The sequence below is a fragment of the Girardinichthys multiradiatus genome, chromosome 23, assembly GCF_021462225.1.
Source record: "Girardinichthys multiradiatus isolate DD_20200921_A chromosome 23, DD_fGirMul_XY1, whole genome shotgun sequence".
NCBI classification, from domain to species: domain Eukaryota; kingdom Metazoa; phylum Chordata; class Actinopteri; order Cyprinodontiformes; family Goodeidae; genus Girardinichthys; species Girardinichthys multiradiatus.
This window is the reverse complement of record NC_061815.1, coordinates 19,472,107-19,494,463: the sequence shown is the minus strand read 5'-3', so window position 1 is coordinate 19,494,463 and position 22,357 is coordinate 19,472,107. Positions and strand designations below refer to the sequence as shown.

The following is a 22,357-nucleotide window of genomic DNA, read 5'->3' as shown; positions in this document are numbered from 1 at the left end:
ATGCTGGTGTGTGTCAGATGGACTTAAGCAATACACAACTAATACTGTTTACAGTCAACAGAAAAAAAGAAACTTGGTTTTATTCCCGTGTGTCTCCTCAACATGATTTTTTTTAGACACATTAAAGTAGGTCAAGATAATTAGACATTAGGTTATATTCCCTTGTAAGGAAAGCTTGATTTTAGGCAGATGCAGAGTATAACAATGAAGCCCATAAACATAACGTATAGTGCTCAAATTTCTTTAGAAACAGAAATCTGAGAGGTGTAGCATGCATCTGTATTCACCTCCCTTTTCTCATTAAGCAAAGAAATAGACTGAAACTGAGGGGTGTATCGTGTGTTGTCCAGTCTCTCACCTCTTTCACAGTAAGGTTCCCCCTCCTCCATGTAGAAGGCCTGGTTCCTGATGGGATTCTTACAGGCTGCACACTTGAAACACTGAACGTGATAGGTCATCTTCAGAGCATGCATGATTTCCTACAAACGGATAAAAAGATTTGCATCTAGTCAGCCATGGGGGAGACATCTCGCCACAGAGCAACAACTATATCATTTTTCGTATTCGATAACGCCCAAGTGTATTAATTGATTTATATTTGATTTTCTGGACACAAGAAGGCAGCTTTACCCCGGTGATCTTCTTCTTGCACTTGGCACAGTTGGGAGCGTATCGATTATCGTGGCACTTGGTGCAGTAGACAGAGCCCCTTTCTTCGAAGAAGCCCCCCTCCTCCAGGACCGCCTTACACTGCGAGCACGTGAACTCCTCAGGGTGCCAGGAACGTCCCAGTGCCACCAGGTACCGACCCCTGGGAAACATTCACAGAACATCTAAGTTGAGACATCTGATGTAATTCAATTCAGTTCAGTTTTATTTATATAGCGCCAATTCACAACACATGTCGTCTCAAGGCACTTCACAAAAGTCAGGTACATACATTCCAGTTAATCCTAATCATTGAACAGTTCAGTCAGATTCAGTTATTTATTCAAATTGGATAAAACGTTTTTCTGTCTAAGGAAACCCAGCAGATTGCATCCAGTCAGTAACTTGCAGCATTCACTCCTCCTGGATGAGCATGTAGAGACAGTGGACAGTCACTGGCGTTGACTTTGCAGCAATCCCTCATACTGAGCATGCATGTAGCGACAGTGGGGAGGAAAAACTCCCTTTTAACAGGAAGAAACCTCCAGCAGAACCAGGCTCAGTGTGAGCGGCCATCTGCCACGACTGACTGGAGGTTAGAGAGAACAGAGCAGAGACACACAAAGAACACAGAAGCACTGATCTAGGAGTCCTTTCTATGTTAATGGATGTAGCTCCTTTAGTCGTTTCACCTAGAAAGAAAGAACAGATCAACTCTGAGCCAGTTTTCAAGGTTAGAGTCTGAAAGAGAGCACATAGAGTTAGTCACAGTAGAAGCTCAGTCAATCGCTATATCTAGGAGAAAGAAAGGGTTAAACACTAAAAGACAGGGCCATGTGGATCATCGGTAGAGGGTGAGCATTAAGTTGTTGCCTGCAGAAGCTCGGACAATGCCCCTCTCTAGAAAGGTGTCACAGGTAGACACAGGGTCAGGCCAGGTGTAGCTTCTAGGAAGAGAAAAGCGAGAGAACATAAAGTTAAAAACTGAAATAACAGCAAATAATGCAAAATTGGAGAGTAGTGTGAGAATGTAGCGAAGAGGGTGAAAGTGGTCTTTATGTCATCCTGCAGCCTAAGCCTATAGCAGCATAACTACACAGATAGTTTCAGTTCAGATTATTTAGTTAAATGGCGCTTATTTACAACAATGTCGTCTCAAGGCACCTCACAAAGGGTCCCACTGATGGTCATTGTTATACTAAAAACCACAACGATTGGGATACCTCTCTCTGTCAGATTGACAGAGGGATCTGCCTCCTTTTCTACTTCTAGAGACTCTAGGAACCACCAGTAAACCTGCAGTCTGAGAACAAAGTGCTCTGTTAGGAACATATGGACCAATCAGATCTCTGATGTATGATGGAGCTAAATCATTAAGGGCTTTATATGTGAGGAGGAGAATTTTAAATTCTATTCTAGATTTAACAGGGAGCCAATGAAGGGAAGATAAAATAGGAGAAATATGATCTCTCTTTTTAATTTTCATCAGAACTCTTGCTGCAGCATTTTGAATCAGCTGAAGGCTTTTAACTGCATTTTGTGGACATCCTGATAGTAAAGAATTACAATAGTCCAGCCTTGAAGTAACAAATGCATGGACTAGTTTTTCAGCGTCACTCCTGGACAGGATATTTCTAATTTTGGAAATGTTCCAGAGATGAAAGAAGGAAATCCTAGAAACCTGTTTAATATGGGATTTAAATGACATGTCCTGGTCACAAATAACACCAAGGTTTTTTCTTTATTATCGGAGGTCAGTTAATGCCATCCAGGTTAAGTGATTGACTAAGCAGTGTAAAGCAGAGATGTGATATGGAAAGCTCTAACAATAGGACACACTGATATTTAAACAAAAACCGGAGACATGTTTTTAGCTCTCTTAGGAGCATTGTATCTACTCATGTTAAAGAACATCGCCTCTGCTTGCTTGCAGAATAAGAACTAAGGTCCCTCATAGAGATGACAGGATAATCCTTGTCCTCTGTGATAATAGATGCCTCCAGACATTGTGAATTATGCTGACGGCCCTAATTTGCTGCAGACAGGCAGTCTGTCGTCGTGCATATTAACCACCTTAAATTATTTGTCGTCTCAAACAGGACTCTAGAAGGAGCAAACACTGACATTATTCTAGTAGCGCAATGCATGTTGTGGTACAGATTTACCTGATGATTTTGTTGCAGGCGCCACAAACTGGGGTCCTCCCGCTGTCTTCGGGCGCCTGCTGCGCTGCCTGCAGGATGGAGCTGCGGTTCTGCTTGGGCGTCAGCTGGGCTGGCTGCTGGTGCTGGGTCACCACAGTGCTGGTCTTGTCTGGCCGGTAGCGATCCGCAAAGTTTGGATCCGTGACCCACGGGGGTCTGCAGGAGGGACCAGAAGTGCCTGCTGTTGCAGCTGCAGTCTTCGAGCCTGGGGTCAGAAGAAGGGACGTTTTTAGGTTTTATAAAACACTTCCTCTTCAAATGGCAGTCAGCTCATGAGCATCTATTGACACTTAAGAATAATATTCTATTAGCGAGACGTCCCCCAGATGCTGCTGGGGTTTGTTTTACGCATCAGCGGGAGCAGAAACTCACCATCTGGTTTATCTGCAGTTAGGGTCCTAGCAGAGGAAGGAGTTGGCTCGAGGCTGTGGAGAGAAAATGACTAATTAGGAAAAAAAATACAACACACTAAGCTTAGTAACCAAGATACCTTCTGATTCAATGTCATGTTAGACTCTCAGCATTCATGTCTATCTGTATAGGCGTCAGCATGGAGGATTTGGAGCACCAGTCTTAAAAACGAAGAGAGATGTTCCCAGCAGCAGAGCTGGAGGTCAATAGTTTACCTCAGTACATGTGCATCTTAATACATTAAAGTATCACTGAACAGTTCATTTATTTCAGAAACAATTCAAAAAGTGAAACTCATTATATAACTTCATCACAGAGTGATGCATTTCAAGCTTACAGCTAATGAAAACCCAAAATCCAGCTTCTCAGATATTCACAATATTAAATAATAAGTTAAATATTTTTAATACAGAAATGCCAGTCTAGTAAAAAGTAAGTCCAGGTACTGTAGAGTATAGGAACTCAATACTTTGTTAGGGTCTGCAGTCTGATCTGGTGTCTCATCTTCCTCCTGACAAACACCCCATGGACTCTACGGCAGCCAAACTTTACAATAAAACAATTACAATTTGTCCAGAGCAATTAAACCTACAGAGTCCTTTTGAAAAAGTGATTTATAAATACCTACTCTGCAAATCAGTTGGTTTATTGTTAAATGAAATAAAACCACAATTTTATTTTTATTTCTAGGCTCCAGAACAAAGAAAATAACTTTTAAGTTTAGGTGATATAGAAATGACTACAGAATAGTTACGCTTCATAATGATCTCTATTCCTGTTAAAACGAGTCATTGTTGTTACCTTTATATTTGAAAATACTCAGTTCTGTATCAGTTTTGGACAAACTTATGGTCCACTGTTGAGGGCATCAAAAGCAACATGGTTCCAGAGCTACAGGTTTTTGGGATTTAGGTCAAAGTTTGCTGGCTAATCAAGCACAGTAACACCATGGTCAGGAAGCAGATACTGGTACCTTTGGCAGTGCTGACAAAAACCATGTTCTACTGGAAAATGAAATCAGCATCTCTGTGAAGCTCGTTAGCAGAGGGAAGCATGAAGTGCTCAAAGACCTCATGGTAGATGGCTGCTGCGATTATGGACTTGATAAACAGTGGAAGATGACATGACTCCTCGAATCTTTACTGGCCTTGTTTTCCAAATGAAATGCAAACTTTCATCTAAAAACAGGACTTGCACAAGATGAGCAACAGTCATTTTTCTCCTTAGTCCAGGTCAGATGTTTCTGATGTTTTTGCTGGTCCGGGAGTGGCTAAACACAAGGAATGCAACGTTTGCAGCCCATCTTAAATAGGCCTACAGTCCACGCCTTGTAAATACCCCCAAACTCTTGAATCTGCGTTATTTCACAAGCCTCTCAAGTCTATGGTTTTTCTTGTTGCTTGTGGTTTGTTTTTTTTTCTACTATACTTTTTTCTTCCACTGAACCTTCCTTGTATTTGCTTGGATATAGAACTGTGAACGGCCAGCTTCTTTGGCAATGACCTTCAGTGGTTTACCCTCCATGTGAAGGGATGTTGGCAGATTTACCCATGACTTTGTATGCCATAACAAGTTTTCTCTATAAAAAATTCTTGTTTTCTTCAGTTTCAGAATCTCAATAAGCCATAATAAACTAAAACAGTTCAAAACATATTATTCTAAGTGCATTAAATCAACTTGTATTACTTTTTGAACAGAGAAAGGTTCTCCTTCTGATGGCATTCCAGTTTATTTAGATGCCTCTGTACATGTAGTTGAAAGTTGAAGAAAATGCACTGGTTTCTGCAGCAGTGATGAAATTCAATGTGCTTCAAAAACTAAGGCTTTCCATCAGTTATTCATTCAATAAACACTTCAACTCAATTTGATAACAGATATTTAAGAGATTCTACTTAAATCAGAGTAATAAGCAGCCCTAAAATCAGCGACTGACATCCTCAGGCAGAAGCACGGAAACCTATCCTGGGCAGATCTGGATGCAGAGGAGCTCGTTTCATGCCTGCATGTAAAGGAGCATTGAAATAAAGAGGTTCCCTCATTTCAAAGTTCTGGTACCCGCAGCTAGTGCCACTATATTCAGACACTGTTCAAACCACAGCTGAAAGAGAAAACAACTTCTGAGCCAACACAGTGAGCTCTGGAGATGTGTTATCATGAGAAAGGAGAAGGAAAAAAATGACACCTTGCCTTAGGCATCACTCATGTTTACATCAACTGTGCCATCTACAATCCACTAATGAACCATGATGAAATCGTGTCTCATTAGCTAAGAAGAAGCTGTGAACTGAATCACCCGGCATCAAACTCATTCTGCAGCACTTAAATCCATGTATTGATTATACTTCTATATCTAAAAACAATACAAGAAACAGGTTTCTGTATTGGGAGAGGTTGCAGGATTTCTTACCAGTTTTAAGAAAAAATACCATGCAGCTTGGAAAGAAAAACCTTCTCCAAAACAGTGTGCTTTCAATAATAAAGGAAGTTGAATCCTTTTAGAGATCTGTATTAGGGCTGCTGACAGGGGCCAAGTTCAGGAAGGTAAAACCTTCTAACTGAGACAAATACAGCAGAACAAAACAAGAGGAAGGCAAAATTAGACAGATCTCTGGTGGCCAGGTTAAATGAAGGGCAGCGCCTCGTTCAGAGCGTTTGGCACGCGGACCCTGGGTCAGCTGGCCTTTACTCTGCACACTGATAGACCGCACCTTCTGGGACCTACCCTAACAACTCAAAGCCTCGTCCCGGTCAAACAGCACTGGCTTTGGTTTACTTTCCCCCTGCCTAGCTGCCCTACATGGCAACATGCCAGTTTCACACAACTTTAGAAGGTTTTGTTAGCTGCGCTTCTCTAAGTGAAGGTTAGAGGTGCAAATTGCTGAACATCCTCGTTGGCAGGTTCCTCCCACCTTCAGTGACCTGGATTGTGTTTTGTAGACATTTTCATCGCCTTCAAAATCCCCATGACTCTCTTCGCATCAGCAAGAGGTGCAGGTTCATTTTTACTGCATCCAAGACCTTTTTTCTCTCCAACGTTTCCCTTCAAACTTCGTGTCGCTTCTTTATCACATTCATCTCTGTTGTCTAGCATGCTCTCCTCTGGGATCCACTGACCTCAATATGGAAGAACAAAAAAAATTGCAGGAGTTTTTCTTATGAAGGGGTAAGGTTCTAACATGTTTTCCCTTCCTAATGAAGGTAGGTCAAACAGGGCAGAGGGGCAGCTAAAGATCACATATTTGCCAAAATATGCGTTTTTTGTTTTTTTCTTCAAATTCTCCTTTACAAGCTTCTTAATCTCAGAAGACCAACATTTTTGGAAATCATTTAGAGGTTTATGATGTGTATCTCTGCTTTTTGGTAAAATACCTTTACCTTTTAGATGTTTCACATTTATACCCAATCATAAAAACATAATGAAAAACTTACCGGAATATCTAACCCTGGTTTTCAAGGTTGACTTCTCCATTGTGTAATAAGCTGTCTAAATATTTCAATATAAACCAGATCTTAATGAATCTATCCTATTTCACAAATTGGAAAGATGCAAATGGTTGTGGCAGCCAGAGCTACAATTGAATGGTTTAGATCAAAGCATACATATGGTCTAGTCCAGACTTAAATGTAATTGAGAATCTGGCCATCAGTTGAAGGAAACGGTAAGGAAATATAAAAGTCTGAATGCAACAGTTCTGTGTGTTTTGGATGCATTCTAACCAAGTTATTCACTCAAATTCCTGAATGGTTTGCAAAAAATTGAGTCCTTTTCTATTTATTTAAGACTTTACATTAATAGCATTCGGACCAAACTACACAATCTAAATAGGGTATGGAGACATTTACAGCTTCTTCCAGAATCTGGGGTTTAACAAGTTTTAACACGGACACCATCTTTTTCAGTTGTACACATAACTAAATGACTGTAGGACTTGGGAGGTTCCTGTTGATCATTTCATGTACAGGTCCTTCTCAAAATATTAGCATATTGTGATAAAGTTCATTATTTTCCATAATGTCATGATGAAAATTTAACATTCATATATTTTAGATTCATTGCACACTAACTGAAATATTTCAGGTCTTTTATTGTCTTAATACGAATGATTTTGGCATACAGCTCATGAAAACCCAAAATTCCTATCTCACAAGATTAGCATATTTCATTCGACCAATAAAAGAAAAGTGTTTTTAATACAAAAAACGTCAACCTTCAAATAATCATGTACAGTTATGCACTCAATACTTGGTCGGGAATCCTTTTGCATAAATGACTGCTTCAATGCGGCGTGGCATGGAGGCAATCAGCCTGTGGCACTGCTGAGGTCTTATGGAGGCCCAGGATGCTTCGATAGCGGCCTTTAGCTCATCCAGAGTGTTGGGTCTTGAGTCTCTCAACGTTCTCTTCACAATATCCCACAGATTCTCTATGGGGTTCAGGTCAGGAGAGTTGGCAGGCCAATTGAGCACAGTGATACCATGGTCAGTAAACCATTTACCAGTGGTTTTGGCCATGTGAGCAGGTGCCAGGTCGTGCTGAAAAATGAAAACTTCATCTCCATAAAGCTTTTCAGCAGATGGACCAACACCAGCAGCTGACACGGCACCCCAGACCATCACTGACTGTGGGTACTTGACACTGGACTTCTGGCATTTTGGCATTTCCTTCTCCCCAGTCTTCCTCCAGACTCTGGCACCTTGATTTCCGAATGACATGCAGAATTTGCTTTCATCCGAAAAAAGTACTTTGGACCACTGAGCAACAGTCCAGTGCTGCTTCTCTGTAGCCCAGGTCAGGCGCTTCTGCCGCTGTTTCTGGTTCAAAAGTGGCTTCACCTGGGGAATGCGGCACCTGTAGCCCATTTCCTGCACACGTCTGTGCACGGTGGCTCTGGATGTTTCTACTCCAGACTCAGTCCACTTCTTCCGCAGGTCCCCCAAGGTCTGGAATCGGCCCGTCTCCACAATCTTCCTCAGGGTCCGGTCACCTCTTCTCGTTGTGCAGCGTTTTCTGCCACACTTTTTCCTTCCCACAGACTTCCCACTGAGGTGCCTTGATACAGCACTCTGGGAACAGCCTATTCGTTCAGAAATGTCTTTCTGTCTTACCCTCTTGCTTGAGGGTGTCAATAGTGGCCTTCTGGACAGCAGTCAGGTCGGCAGTCTTACCCATGATTGGGGTTTTGAGTGATGAACCAGGCTGGGAGTTTTAAAGGCCTCAGGAATCTTTTGCAGGTGTTTAGAGTTAACTCGTTGATTCAGATGATTAGGTTCATAGCTCGTTTAGAGACCCTTTTAATGATATGCTAATTTTGTGAGATAGGAATTTTGGGTTTTCATGAGCTGTATGCCAAAATCATCCGTATTAAGACAATAAAAGACCTGAAATATTTCAGTTAGTGTGCAATGAATCTAAAATATATGAATGTTAAATTTTCATCATGACATTATGGAAAATAATGAACTTTATCACAATATGCTAATATTTTGAGAAGGACCTGTATGCTCATGATTTAGTCATTTCCTCCTAATAGTGATGTTCTGCGATGTTTTCTTTTGATATGAATGATAGGACATGGCGACTCAAATATACCTAGGTCACATAATCAGGTATGACCTTTACGGAGATGAAAATGTGCTTTGAGGTACAAGGTCTTTGTATGCAAACAATGTATGTAAATGTGCAGAGATTATGTTAAAGAAGCCCTTTTTAGAAAATATAGAACATTTGTTTACTTTTGCAGGGATTAGTATTCCAAATTAATAACCGGAGCTAATTTAATGTTTAATGTTTGTCCCAAGTTGACTGTTTTACATTTGTTTAGAAAAAATCCAAGATGGAGAAGTTTTACAATAGTAATAAGTAATACGTTTCCCTCCCGATGTACCATTACATCAGGAGAGAAACTTATTACTATTGTAAAATGTATTATATCAAACATTTACGATACAGCCATTATGTTTTATCAGATTCTCACGGCTGGTTTCAGGCTCCAACAGCGAACCATCTACAGGTACTAACCAGAGGCGACGTTTAATGAAACATTAAGACTTTACCTGAGAAACAGAGTCTTTTACAAGTTCTTTGACCTTTGCAGAAAATTGACCTAGTTACACAGCTTCTGTCTCAACAAGGGCTCCTTTTGAACTGTGACAATTAAAACCTGCATTCACAGCTATGCCGGGCCTCAGAGACCTAGGTAGTTAGTGAGCAAACAACAATTATCTCTGAGATCGTATTCATAAACCATTCCTGGCTGTAGCCTTGGATTCCCAGGACAACCAAACATCCCTTCGTTTACTTTTTCTGCTTCATAGCAAATGTGTTTTTTAATAAGTTCATGGATGATTTCTATGTAGTTTCACTAAAATGTATTATTTAAACCCCCTTTTTAAATAAGTTATTGGGTTTCTTTGTCAGCTTTACACTGGAGCCTAAGAAGTGGTTTTTAGGTGCGAGAGTGCTGCAAGGACACTGAATCACAGTGTTTGACTAAACATAAAAATAGTTTTGTTGATCTTTATTGATACATTCTGAACCCCCACATGTGTTTATTTCAGGTGGCAGCAGAGGACAGAAAGCTGCATTTCCTCACCGGTCACCTCTGACCTCTAAAGCTGTGTATTAGTTTATGTGTGTGCCCATTCGTTGCTTTTACACCTAAATGCACAACAATTTTCTCTCCCAGGCAGTGAAAGTAAACCTTGAATGCCGATCTCAAAGAACATAACCCATTAATTCAGGAAGGCATAAAAACTGGAGGAGTCATGAATCAACATAATTCTGTTAGCTAAAGAAAAACAGCAAGAAAAAAAGTGATTATCAGGTGATATATCTTGAGCTTGAATGACATGAAAACAAGATGGGGAAGAAGGACAGAGGAACAGGAAGTCTTTTTTTTTTTGGATTTTTTTATATTGTAGATATTAGTGATAACACCAGGAAAAAAAACAAAGCACAGATTTGTTTTGTTTTTCTTTCTTAATTCTTGATGAGAAGATGAGAAATGAAAACTTATAGATGAATGTAAACATGCAAAGAAAGACGCATCTAAACTCCTGACATGAAACAGAAGTCCCATCTTCGCACCAGTTTACTCCCAGTAATGCAGTGAAACAGTAACTAATCAGGTCAAAAATTCAAAGGTAGACTTTAAACACTTAGGCTCAGAATGCAAGGCTCCACTTTGGACTTTATAATCTAAACTTTATATGTTTTTTGTAGTTTGATTTTCTCAGTTTTCACAAACTTCCTTATTCATTTGCTTTATCCACCTCATGCGTGTGTAAAAAGGTGAATTTGTAAACAGCCAATTGACAGCTGGCTTCATCTTCGTCGTCTTTGCGGTGTGGCTATCGCGAGCAGGCTCCGTCTCCGAGGGGCTTCCGGCACCTCGCTCAGACTTTGATATTGAGGGCGCGAGCAGACCTGTCGTGGTGCCAATCTCTCAGACGGGCATAACGAGGACTCTGAATCTCGGTGAGGAACTTTTCCCTGACCGGAGGCAACACAGATATGAAACATAGAGAGAGGGACAGACGAGAAGGAAACGGAGTGCAGGAGAGAAAATTAATGAAACAATATAGCAGCAAGTGGAATAAAGTGAAATTGACAAGATGTCAGAGCAGCAGACAAATGCTAGACTGCAGAATTATAAAAGATCTGCAAAGCAAATGTTAAAATTGTGTCATAATGTAAATTAAATGTTTAGGAAGCCAGACTTTCAAGTCCAGCTGTATTAAACGAAACTGCCAGAATTTGAGCTGTAGCAATGTTATATTCTACAGGGAAACAATCAGGTAACTTGAAGGTCCTTAGGAGGCATTTGAAGCTCTGAAACTTCATCTTAAAATGACATCAACAGTCTGTCATTGGAGTGAAAAATGCTTTTCAGACATCATTCAACCTGAGTCCCATGTTTTTGTTCCCAAGTTCTCCTAAATAAGCTTAGTTTGTGCCACAATACAAGTGGATCACTGTTATAATCAAATGGAGCTCTTTATCCCACTTTATTGCCATCCCACTCTTAGATTATCTTTCCCACTTTCCACGTAACAGATGTTTAATACTTCATTTATTTAACTGAATAGCTGTTTATTTTTCAGGTTAAGCTTTGTGTGCGTTTTTTTAAGGATTTTATAAAAATGCAATGATATTTTTTCTTATAATTTAGCAAACACATGAAAAATTTCCAAATCTTCCAGAACCACTGTTTCATCCGTTTATGGTTCCTGAAATACACTCAATGTTTCAATAAAAATAACAGTTTTTACTCACCATCTCGTCCAATTTGCAGTCTGCATGCAGTTAACTGGCTTTTAATTCTAACAACCTTGTATTTGTTAAGATACGAGAATATTAAATAGCCCTATGAACAATTTAGCTGGAAAACAAATACTTTCAGTCTACATTAGGCAATGCAACATATTCTCCTCTCCACAGCACACCTTTTACAAAGGTCAAAGGACGATCCATGCACACCACTCATGCCAGTTAAAGCAGCCAAATCACAATGGCAACAAGCTACTAATAGCAGATTTAAAAGTAGAGATACTTCTAAAACGAACCACCTGAATCAAACCTTTTGCAAACAAACCAGTGCACAAACACAAATAGTAATAACTGCACTCAGACATTTACCTTGACCTCTTCATATTCTCATCATCTGGGTCCTGCACTGAGAGATCCAGGAAAGATGGACATAAGGAAACGCTCAGCTACTCTTTGTTTATTCAAAGATGAATGAGAAACTTTGCTTTCTACAGTTTTTTTCTGTTTATCTGGGCGGTTTGTCAGAGAAGTGACAGATATGAGAAAAAAAATATATAGCTGCCACTGAAGACATCTAAAAGTCAGGGAGAAATGGACAGAGCTGTTATGTACCTTGCTGTGTCACTCATCTGTCACCCTCGCTGAGAGAGTCTATAATCAGATCAACAGCAACCTTCCTCCTACATCTCATTCTTGCTACCTGCCTGACCCATCAGACTGTCCTTTCTGCCCGGCTCAGGCCCTGACTTACTGAAGTCGGTGCCTGTGAGTTGGGCCAGGATGCGGAAGGAGCGAGACTGGGTGGTGCCGGTGCGGGGCTGCCAGTCCTCGGTGTCCTCGATCAGCCTCTTCTTGCTGCGGTCGTTGGGGATGAAACAGGGCAGGTTCTCCACCCTGAGGCCGTGCCTGCACACACAGGCAGCAGCAGCAGCAAACAGCAGGCATGGTTAGCACCATCCCACCTGAACAGACCCACACCATGCTCACATTTCTAGCCACCATTCAAACAGCGGGTAACACACATTACCCTGGCTAACCCCCCCACCCCACCCCCATCTATTCAGGCTTTAATTTTTGATAAACAACTGCAGAAGTTGCAAAGGGAGCTTTTTTTCTTTCAATCATCTTTCCAACTCAGCTCTAGGTCAACTACAGCGTGCATTCATCAACAAGCAAAAACAGGAGAGAGGATGAATGCTCACTAATGAATCGCTTTCTCCATTCTGTAAACTAATGCACCAAAGAGCATCTGCTGCTTGCTGCCTTTTCATAAACAACCTGATCATAATAAGCTACTGAGCTGACAAAACAGCCTTCGTGCAGCTGCCTCTTACTTGGACTGTTGGTATATATCATCATCATAAGTGACTTCACCCCTGTAGAACAGACCAGAAACCAAATAAGGACAGAAAACAAGAGAACTGGTAAATGGTATACATTTATAGGTCAAGAAATGAATCTAAACTAGATCTTTTTTCCATTTCCACTAAAAGCAACAGAAATAAAAGGATAAGTTAAAATGATTTATATTTGAAAAGGTCTATCCTTCCAGATGAAATAATGACAGTCAGTAATGATCAGAAGCTTATATTCATGAACAGCATATTAATTTAGGTCTTTTACTGATTTATAGGAACCGTTGATGATCCCAGGATGAACTATGACACAAAAACAACTTCACTGAATTAAAAAGAAGAACAGATCCGATCATGATTTTAAATTTATCATGGACTTTCTCTAATCTAAAGAGGTAAAACATTATACATGCATTCTTAAATATATAGGCTACATACATGCAATCACACTAACTAATTAACTGTCCCAGAGCAGGTTGCTTACGTTTTTTAAGCCATCAACAAGCTTCTGGCATAATTAAGGCAGGATATTTGACCACTCTCCTAGCCAGAAATGGTGTGGTTGTCAGGAATGGACCCGGTTTTCAAGCAGGTTTTAGACAGGGTTGAGATTGGGCCATGCAGGAAGCTTAATGTAAGCCTTCCAAAACCAGTTTTGATGAGTGTGTCAGGGGTCAGCAACCTGCAGCTCCAAAAAAATGCTCCTGCATTTTCTCCCTTTTTACTACTATTTACACAATAGAATCACACTAATACAAGGCACCCCATTTTGTTTTATATAAAATTATATGTAAAATTATTTATTTAACCATAAAATACAAACATTTTTGAAGGGTGGTGTAATTTTGTATTTAGTTGGGCAAAAATGTTCCTTTGGACTGTAAAGGTTGCTGACCCCTGGTGAAATGGGATCACTGGCCAGTAGGACCAGGCTAGCAGCTGAATCGAGGTAAAGTTCAAACATTTCGAGGTCTTCTTCCATCTTCTTTATTCTACCCATCATGTACAATGCACCACCAGCTCTAGTAGCAAAACAGACCCTCAGCATGATGGCACCACTACCATACTTCACATGGTACCATTTGAAAGCCTCTCCTTGAAACCTTCTCGTCATTGTGGCCAAAAAACTCAACAATTCTCTCAGGAGACCATTTTTTTCCGAGAAGGCCCTTTCCATGTCCACGTGGTAGCTGTTAATTTCAGATGAGCTTGAAATTGTCAACTTTGGAGCAGGAGCTTCTTTCTATCCAACGGTGATGATGTGGTTCACTTTAGACAGACACACTGCCGTTCCAGTAGTTTTAAGTTTATGATTGACCTGAGTCTTGGTGGTTTGTGTGTTGTTCCTGAGTACACTAACCAACTTCCTTCATCTGAGGGGGCTGATTGGGGTCACATGGTTTAAGGTTGGAAATTGGTGGATGCGTTCCAACAAGAAAATTATCCTTAACACACATTAAAATTAGTTTTGAAAGGCAGAAGCTTGTTGAAGGCGACAAAAACCATCTGGTCAAGGTGCAACTTGCATTAAGACATTTATCCAATTATTAGTGAGGTGGCTCAAATATTTTAGCATGTATGAATAACATTAAGTCTGTGCAGTTCAGAGAAAGTCAACAATACATTTTTCCTTTAATTGAAAAATTAGCGGAAGTTGCTTTTGTATATTTAGTTCACCATCAAACATCTAAAACAATGATATCTGCATATTCTAGATTAAAAGGGAACATTTAAAGATGTTAGCTGAAACAACTAAAGTGAAAAACAAAGTTTGTTTTAAGATAAATTTAAACAAAACAAGTTTGGTAGCTATTTAAATAACTCCAAACTGGCAATTGAAAAGCAAACTTTTTATACAGAACTGCAAAGTTTCCAAGATACTAACTTGTCAAGGGCTTCCATCTGTGAAGTTAAAAGTAAGGAGGAAAACAAAGTGAGAGAAAGAGGTCAGAGCTCAGCTTGGGGGGAAAAGAAGAAACAGAACGTGTTGATATGTGACAAAGGCCAAACACAGCAGAAGATATGCAGATAGCATGTGAAAAGTGAGACAAGACATGCTGTTATTGTCAACAAGATCTGAGAGAAAAGGACAGCATTGTTTGTCAAATCATCTGCTGTCACTCTGACCCAGAATGAGTCAGAAGACTGGCACAAAAAACCTTTGGCTGCACCGCTCCTCTCGTCCCGTTTAGCTTTTCAGAGGGATGCAAATTGATGTTTCTGCCAAGGAAAAACAAAAAAAACCAAAAAAAAAAAAAACCTCCGCCTAATTTCCGTGCCGCCGGAGTTAGTCAAATCTTTGTTGTACTCCGATACCCCTTGAATAATGATAAATGCCACAGCAGTGACACATGATGTCAGTTTAATCTCCATACAGACTAAAATAAATCACAAAATGTGTCTCTGCACTTCTAAGCTGGATACGTTACACAGAGTTACACTCAGTTTATGAGTGAGGCTGAAAACAGAGAGGGTGAATGTTTTAGAGGAGAGCTGAGAGGTGACAATTGAACAGACAGGACTTATTTTTTTTAAATAGTTCAATGATCATGGGAAATAAATGCAAGTATAGCAGGTTACCCTCTCGAGATAAAGGAGGTACTATGTATTTGTTTCCTAATTTACCTAGATATTTCTTGTTCATAGGTTCTAGATGGTCTTCATAAAGAAGACTATCAACAAAAAACTAAATAATAAAGCAATAACATGATCTTCTGCTGAGATCAATAAAAAAAACTTAACATCCCCAAGTACAATGACAAGGATAGAGGTGATTACATGCGATACTGAAAGTCTGACATCTGACTGATATATTTTTGGCAAGCAAAAACTCCGACCACACCATGTCTAAAAGGTGAGAAATAATACTTCAGACCACAGGAAGTTCAACGTTGTTTTCAGGACCCTTTAAATCCATTCTAGCTTGTCTTTTAAAATCCTCAAGATTTAAGGCCAAAAACCTCTATTGCTCGTCATTGGGTCTGCAGGCACAACACTAATCAAAAACATTTGGATGAAATACTTTATAACATTCTTCCTCAATGGCCATTTTAGTCTTTTGACCCAATATGTATAGGAAAGCTGTGAAATAAGCTGAAGAGAATAAAGCATAAGAGTAGTCTATTTACATGCTCCAACCCTGTGAAACATTATAGAAGACTACATGCACTCCTGCTGGTAAAAGTGGATAGTACAGAGTATTCACAGCCAGGGGATCTGTGATTTTGTTCTTAATGTAGGTTGGTTGTTTGTCTTTTCAGTGTCAGATTCTGCTTGTGGATTAATTTAGTTAAAGGCTTTGTGCACATCTTTATAAACATGAAGGGTACAGAGTATAGACCACCTATTCTGTAAAATTGTCAGTGGGCTTCCTGTGACTTTATAGTATTGTTATTAATCAACAATAACATTTAAATACTTTCAACCAAAAGCAATTTGTTTCAAAGACAAGGTACATAAATTTATTTACAGTGGATGAGGAGCCTGCACAGCCATACAACGTTGACTCATTATGGGCCTTCATCAATAATTTAAGTTAAATTAGCTTTTTGTCTTCTCACTATATTCCACTGTAGGAACGTATTAAATGGAGCATATTCCAGCTCAGTGCAGCAAGTGACACTAAAACTCCACAGCTATCAATTTAAAGCACATTCCATGTTTGCCATCTGGTGGCAAACTTATTACGTAGAGTCGAGCTGTGAGTCAGCATACATTAGCTGTGTTTATCTACTCTGTAATGTTTCTTACATGGTGACATAATTTTGGCAGTGCACAGCCGTAGTGACTGAACTCCATTCACCTCGATACTGAAGGAGTTGCTTTCTCTTTTTAATGAGACGCCAGAATAATGAGACTTCAAGAACACCATAAAAAAAACCACATCAGTCACATCGCGGCTCTGAAGGTAACTGCGCTCATTTTTCCACCTACCCATTCTGAGGTTGCTCTGTGCTGGCGAGGCCCGGCGAGTGTGCAGTGTTAAGCTTAGGTGTGTAGGCCACAGGTTTAATAACGGGTCCGGAGTTGGTGCTAGCACCACCTGCTGTAAATGGCCTCGCCATCTTGTTAATGGCTGTGCTTGGGGCAAAGGAGTACTTCGGCTGAACAGAGGCCGGGGAACAGGAGTCCTGCGTGTGTGTGGGAGAGTGAGACAATGCAGCACAGGGCACAACATGCAGTTAGACATTTGACACGCACAAAATAAAAAACAGAAAAAGAAAAGTCTGCTCTTGCACAATCCCATCAAGTTTTTCCAGTCTCTCTCAGTGAGTTATAAGAGCGAATTTCAGCAGCAGCTCTGTCAGCCTGCAGGCTTTTCTCCACACAGACAGAAAGAGTGCTTAAGAAGTGCGGACACTGCTATTTTATTTGTGCTGGCTGTCAGCCAGGGACCAGCCAAAGTAATCTGCAGCTGCAGTTGAAATGAAAACGCTCAAAGTGAGAATGTGTCATATATAACAGACATCTCTCACTAATGAGATTTCTCACCGAGCATTATGTGTGGAGTGCTGAACGCCTACTAAAATGGAACATTGACTTTGTGTTTGTATGTGCCAGCTGCTTCACCAACACAAAGCGGTTCATGACTCTATTGTGCTATGAAAAGTGCAATCAGTTGGTCCAAGTAGCTGCCAAGAGGCCTCACAGAGAGACCGAATGAATCAATACTTATTCAGGTGTCTGGGATTTTGCAAGTTGTAACAAATGAAATAACAGTAGAAGCAGCATTCACCTCGCTCCTTAATTTAAAAACAAAGTGGCATAATACAGCCTTTAATCCAAGAGTGAGTAAGGATTACAGGAAGTTTCACATTTAAACCTCCCTTCAAGACCACTACAAACCATCCAGGTGTTCACAAAGCAGTCAGCTCACTGTTTCAGATAAACAGTCTTACCTTTCTCTCTTCGCCTCCCTTAAAAGCTCTAAAGACAAAAAAAAAAGAGAAGAACAAAAAGGCAAGATGTTACAATCTTTTTTCTCCTTCTATACTGATCAGCAACAGCATTAACTGGACCGACAGGTGACATTAAACACATCATCGTATTCAAATCAAACTTTTAGCACAAAACAAAAACAAAAACTGTTTCACATATTTATCAGGATGTTGTTTAGATCACTTAAAAGCTGCTGCAGTAACAAATGTTGGGGCAGGATCACCATTACAAACATGACAGGGACATACTGTTTACATAAAAGTGAGATATAGTTAAACTTGGACATTTTGCTCAAACTGAATCACACTGAAAACTAAACCTGAATAAAGTAAAGCCCATGTTAAGTTAATGTGAAACATTAAATAGCTAGAGGGGAAAAAAATGCATGTGAGCTGTTCATTCAGCCCCATAGAACAGAGAGACAGACTCCAGCGGTGCTGGTCTTTTAAATCTCAAACTTCTGCAAGTCTGGTAGTTTTGTACTACGGTTGCATGATATTAGGAAAACATGACATGTCAATCTTATTGATGAATAATATTGGAATTTCCCCACACATTTCCTTTCTCCCCATTGTTTATTTTCCATCATCATAATGACCCTACCGCTGTCCTGGAGCATTAGCATCTTGGTCATTTTGATCTACGTCAGGTGTAGCTGTAACAGACAGTGAAACTCCATCTAACTGGCCAAATACTTTACTGGCAGGCAGAGTTTGAAACACTTGATATGTACCTATAAATAATGACTGCACACAAAGGCTTAAAAGAGATATTCTGAATGCTGAGAAGTTATAGTTCTTATAGAGAAATCAAGATTGGATTAAATCAGTATTGGCAGGTCAAAGCTTTTCAAACACCAAGATTGGAAAGCTGCCATAAATCTCCTATCAGTGCATCTCTACTAGATATCTGACCGAAGTCAGAAATGATTACAAAAACTTAAGCACTTCACAAATGGCCATTTAATTACAATCCAACGCCTTAAATTGGAAATTTCAAAAAACTTGGATTCCTAATCTAATGTGTCTTGTAGAGTCCTTATGCCTAAAGCTTAACAGTAGCTCATCAACATGCCTTCCTTCTGTAAATGTGGAGCCTGACATTGCCCCTAGTAATATAAGATAACGACCATCCAAGTTTCCATGCTACACATAGTTTTAACTGGGTTAATTCAATTCAATTTAAATTCAAAGATACTTTATTGATCCCCGAGGGTGAAATTAGAATTCCAGTAGAACCCATCCAGGGGGACGGGTCACCGAGGCTTTGCTGCCCACTCACAGGCGCTGCCCTCATTGTTTCAGGCTAGAGTCTCTTGGCAAACTAAAAATGGCACTTCCTGTGACAACGAGGAACGGCAAACAGTTCCTGTCATCACCTGCTCAACCACCGAGGGTGCAGAGTTAAAGAGAGGGCGGCAACAGAGCTGAAAAGGACAAAGAGGCAGAGGAAAGAGGTCTGCTTTTTTGGGGGCCTCAGTTTGATGAGTCAAATGTTATGAGGGATTTCAGGAATGTGTATGATTGCCGTCCTGTGGCTGTGTTTATTTTGGCTCCGAGATATGTGCATGATTAAATCCCTGGTTTTTGGTAGAAATTAGTTTTCCTTGACTGACTCTGACCTGCGTTGGATCTGAATGTGAAAGCTGTGTGAGATCATTCCCTAACTCATTTCATGGATCGCTAATTTCAGTTGATGCAAACTTGGCTTTAAGGCTGATGTTGGATAAAGTCAGAAATTTCACCGCAAAGATGTCTCCAATGACGGTAATCAACCCTGCACACATCACAAACACAATCCAACAACATCCTGGACAATCTCAGACGCCTAGAAGTATGGACCTAATGTGGTCCTGTAGAAGCTGCATGATCCTTTATTTGTAACAAACAACCTAAAGTTTAAACCATAACCACGAAATTATAATGGCACTGAAGAAAATTAGACAGTAAACTAAACAGACTATATCTCATCAACATGCAGATATCCTCCTCTCTAGATATAAAAACAGTGGACGTGAGCCAAGATGCAAATAAATAGAAATACTGACAGCGGTTCTTCTCTGAAAACAACATTTGCTTTCAAAATAATAATAAATCTGGGCGAGATCATGAGAGGAAAGTGGGGATTTTTCTTTTTTAGGAGGAGAGCCACTGGTGCAAAAAAGAGAGGAGGAAGATTGTGAAATGTTTACGAAAGCTGAACTCCATGAGGAGATGAGAAATGGAGGAAGCAAACTATAGTGAAACATAAACATAGCTGGTGTTAATTATACTTACTAAAGGTCAATCAAAAGATGAACAATTTTCCCTTAAAGTAAAGCTTAAAACTGAAGAAATAAATGAAACGAGTTTTCTTTAAAAAGGGTCGCCCTGGAGAGGCCTATATCGAAAAACTGAGCTCTACAAAGACTTTACTGCAACTTTTCTTATTCATACCCTCTCAAAACATCAAAACGTTTCTTAATCTTTATGATCATTCATATTTTATGTTTCCTTTTACTTCAAAACATAAACCAATTCATAGTGCTGTTCTTCCCCTTATTAAGTTAAAGATATTTGGTTGGTTAAGGCTGGAAATGAAAGAAGAAATCTGGTGACTTGTATTCACCGTTTCTAAACTTGATCAACCCTGGTCGGTAATCGGACTGGTACTAAGAACTACGTGTTTGCACTAAAACATAACGCTTCGTTGTTGTTACTGAGGGAAGAAGACTTAGAGCTAGCCACCATCAAAGTGGTGTTTAAAAATCCTGTCAAAGGAGGTGGTTCAATCAGGCTGTGCGAGAGTGAGAAAGAGCAAGACTTTCAGCAGATAACAGAAAGGCTAAATGGGGTAAATGAGTACAGGATTTTTATATGTTTGCAGCTTTTCAGAAATCTGGCATTCTTCAGAGAATACACAGAGACTGTTGTTTTAGTAATACTACCAGTACTAATCACTACTATAGGATAGTTAAAAACTTTATTGCCTTAATCAAATAGTCTCCGTTGATAATAGCAAAGCCCTGTTTTATAGCAACCCATCTCTCACACATCTCTGATCCCTAAGCAAATACAAATGAACCCTTTATGGCAAAAACGCTAGAAAGAAATACTCTAAGAACTGTAATATTAGAAGACCAGTTTTCAAAGAGAAATCGGCAGAGAAAACCTCAACAAAACCAGATATCAGAAATAGGTCACAAAATTCTGACTGTTTGATTTCTAGTTAAAAATATTGGCAATTAAAAAAAGCATAATTTAACTGCAAACTCAATCTTTTAGCATTATAAGGATCTCAGATTGTAGCATAGACTTCTCAGATTGTAGGGTACAATATATAGTACTCTGTAGCATTGTTTAGATACACCAAGATGCAAAATAAATCCAAGACTTTAGCACAACTTCAATTTTAGAGATAAATGCCAGAAAATTGTGGGAAAGTAGTTGAAATCTGAGTCATATAAAGCTGCCTTGAATGCTACAAATGATACCCTACAAGTGCTCAGTAAGGTTTTGGCTCCGACTTCTGGAAAGACTCGAAATATCCTGCAGCTGTTCTCTCACACTATGTCAACAAAGAAGACATGTAACAATTTAAAAGCAGAGTTTCCTGGCAGGCAACAATGAGGTGAACAAGATAACAAAGCCTTACTCCCATTACTCATGAGGATCAAAAATATCAAACCAAATCCTGTGGCAGCAGCCAGCTCAGCTATATTACTTCGCAAGTCGATATCTTCTTTTACATTGATGGTGCTTGGGCCTTGAATGATTACATTTCATCTTTCTCTGAGACTAAAATCTTTTTTCCCTATAATTAAGCTGCTGATGAAACATTTCTGTATTCTTGACACTTTGTCAAGAATTTCTGGCAAGACTTATGTGAGCAGGTATAAGTGCTGCCCGTAGGATGCCTATTCAGCACTGATTAAAAGATTTGAGAGTTTTTTAGTCAGAGGAAGGTTTCCATCTTACATTGTGAACTTCAGACAACACAAAGAACCCAAAGGTGCCTTTGAGAAGGAGGTATTTTAATTAGGAACAGGTCACTGTTCACAGACTGATTTTTCTCTTACAGATTTCTATTTTTCTTTTTTGTCATTCTATAATGTTTTTATATTAAAAAAAAGATAACCTGCATAAATACAAAATGCAGTTTTCTGATTATTTTATTTGTTAACTGAAGAAAGCGAACCAAACCTACTGGAGCCTGTATGAAAAAAATAACTCCTTCCTTGGTAAATCACAGATCAAGAAATCACTACAATACAACCTTTCTGAATTATATATTAAATGTAAAACTTAACATTTTCTGTTTTTAATCTAGGCCTGATTACTACCTGACCTGTACAATCAAGAAACCCTTTACACTGAACCTGTCAGATCAAAGGAGGCTAAAATATCTCAAAAAGCAACAAATAGAGCCCTGATGTAAAGAAATTCAAGAACAGATGAAAAACATTATTATTTCTAAAACTTTGGGACTCCAGTGAACCACAGTCTGGTGGTTTGATGCTTTCCTGAAATCTTTATATTTCTAAAATATTCTGT

The 22,357-nt window shown here is 39.6% G+C and overlaps 1 protein-coding gene across 4 annotated transcripts in view; it reads right to left on the bottom strand.

The window, feature by feature from the left end:
- The window catches only part of pdlim7 (PDZ and LIM domain 7), a 44,393-nt gene that overhangs the window by 5,912 nt on the left and 16,124 nt on the right, over window positions 1–22,357 (bottom strand). For all 4 annotated transcript variants that reach the window (XM_047353528.1, XM_047353525.1, XM_047353526.1 and 1 more), the window contains 6 exons: window positions 17,786–17,813; window positions 16,821–17,017; window positions 3,225–3,277; window positions 2,814–3,057; window positions 631–811; window positions 359–479 (listed from right to left, as the gene is read on the bottom strand). In XM_047353528.1, coding sequence (XP_047209484.1) covers window positions 359–479; window positions 631–811; window positions 2,814–3,057; window positions 3,225–3,277; window positions 16,821–17,017; window positions 17,786–17,813 — 824 coding nt within the window. The remainder of the gene's footprint in view (window positions 1–358; window positions 480–630; window positions 812–2,813; window positions 3,058–3,224; window positions 3,278–16,820; window positions 17,018–17,785; window positions 17,814–22,357) is intronic.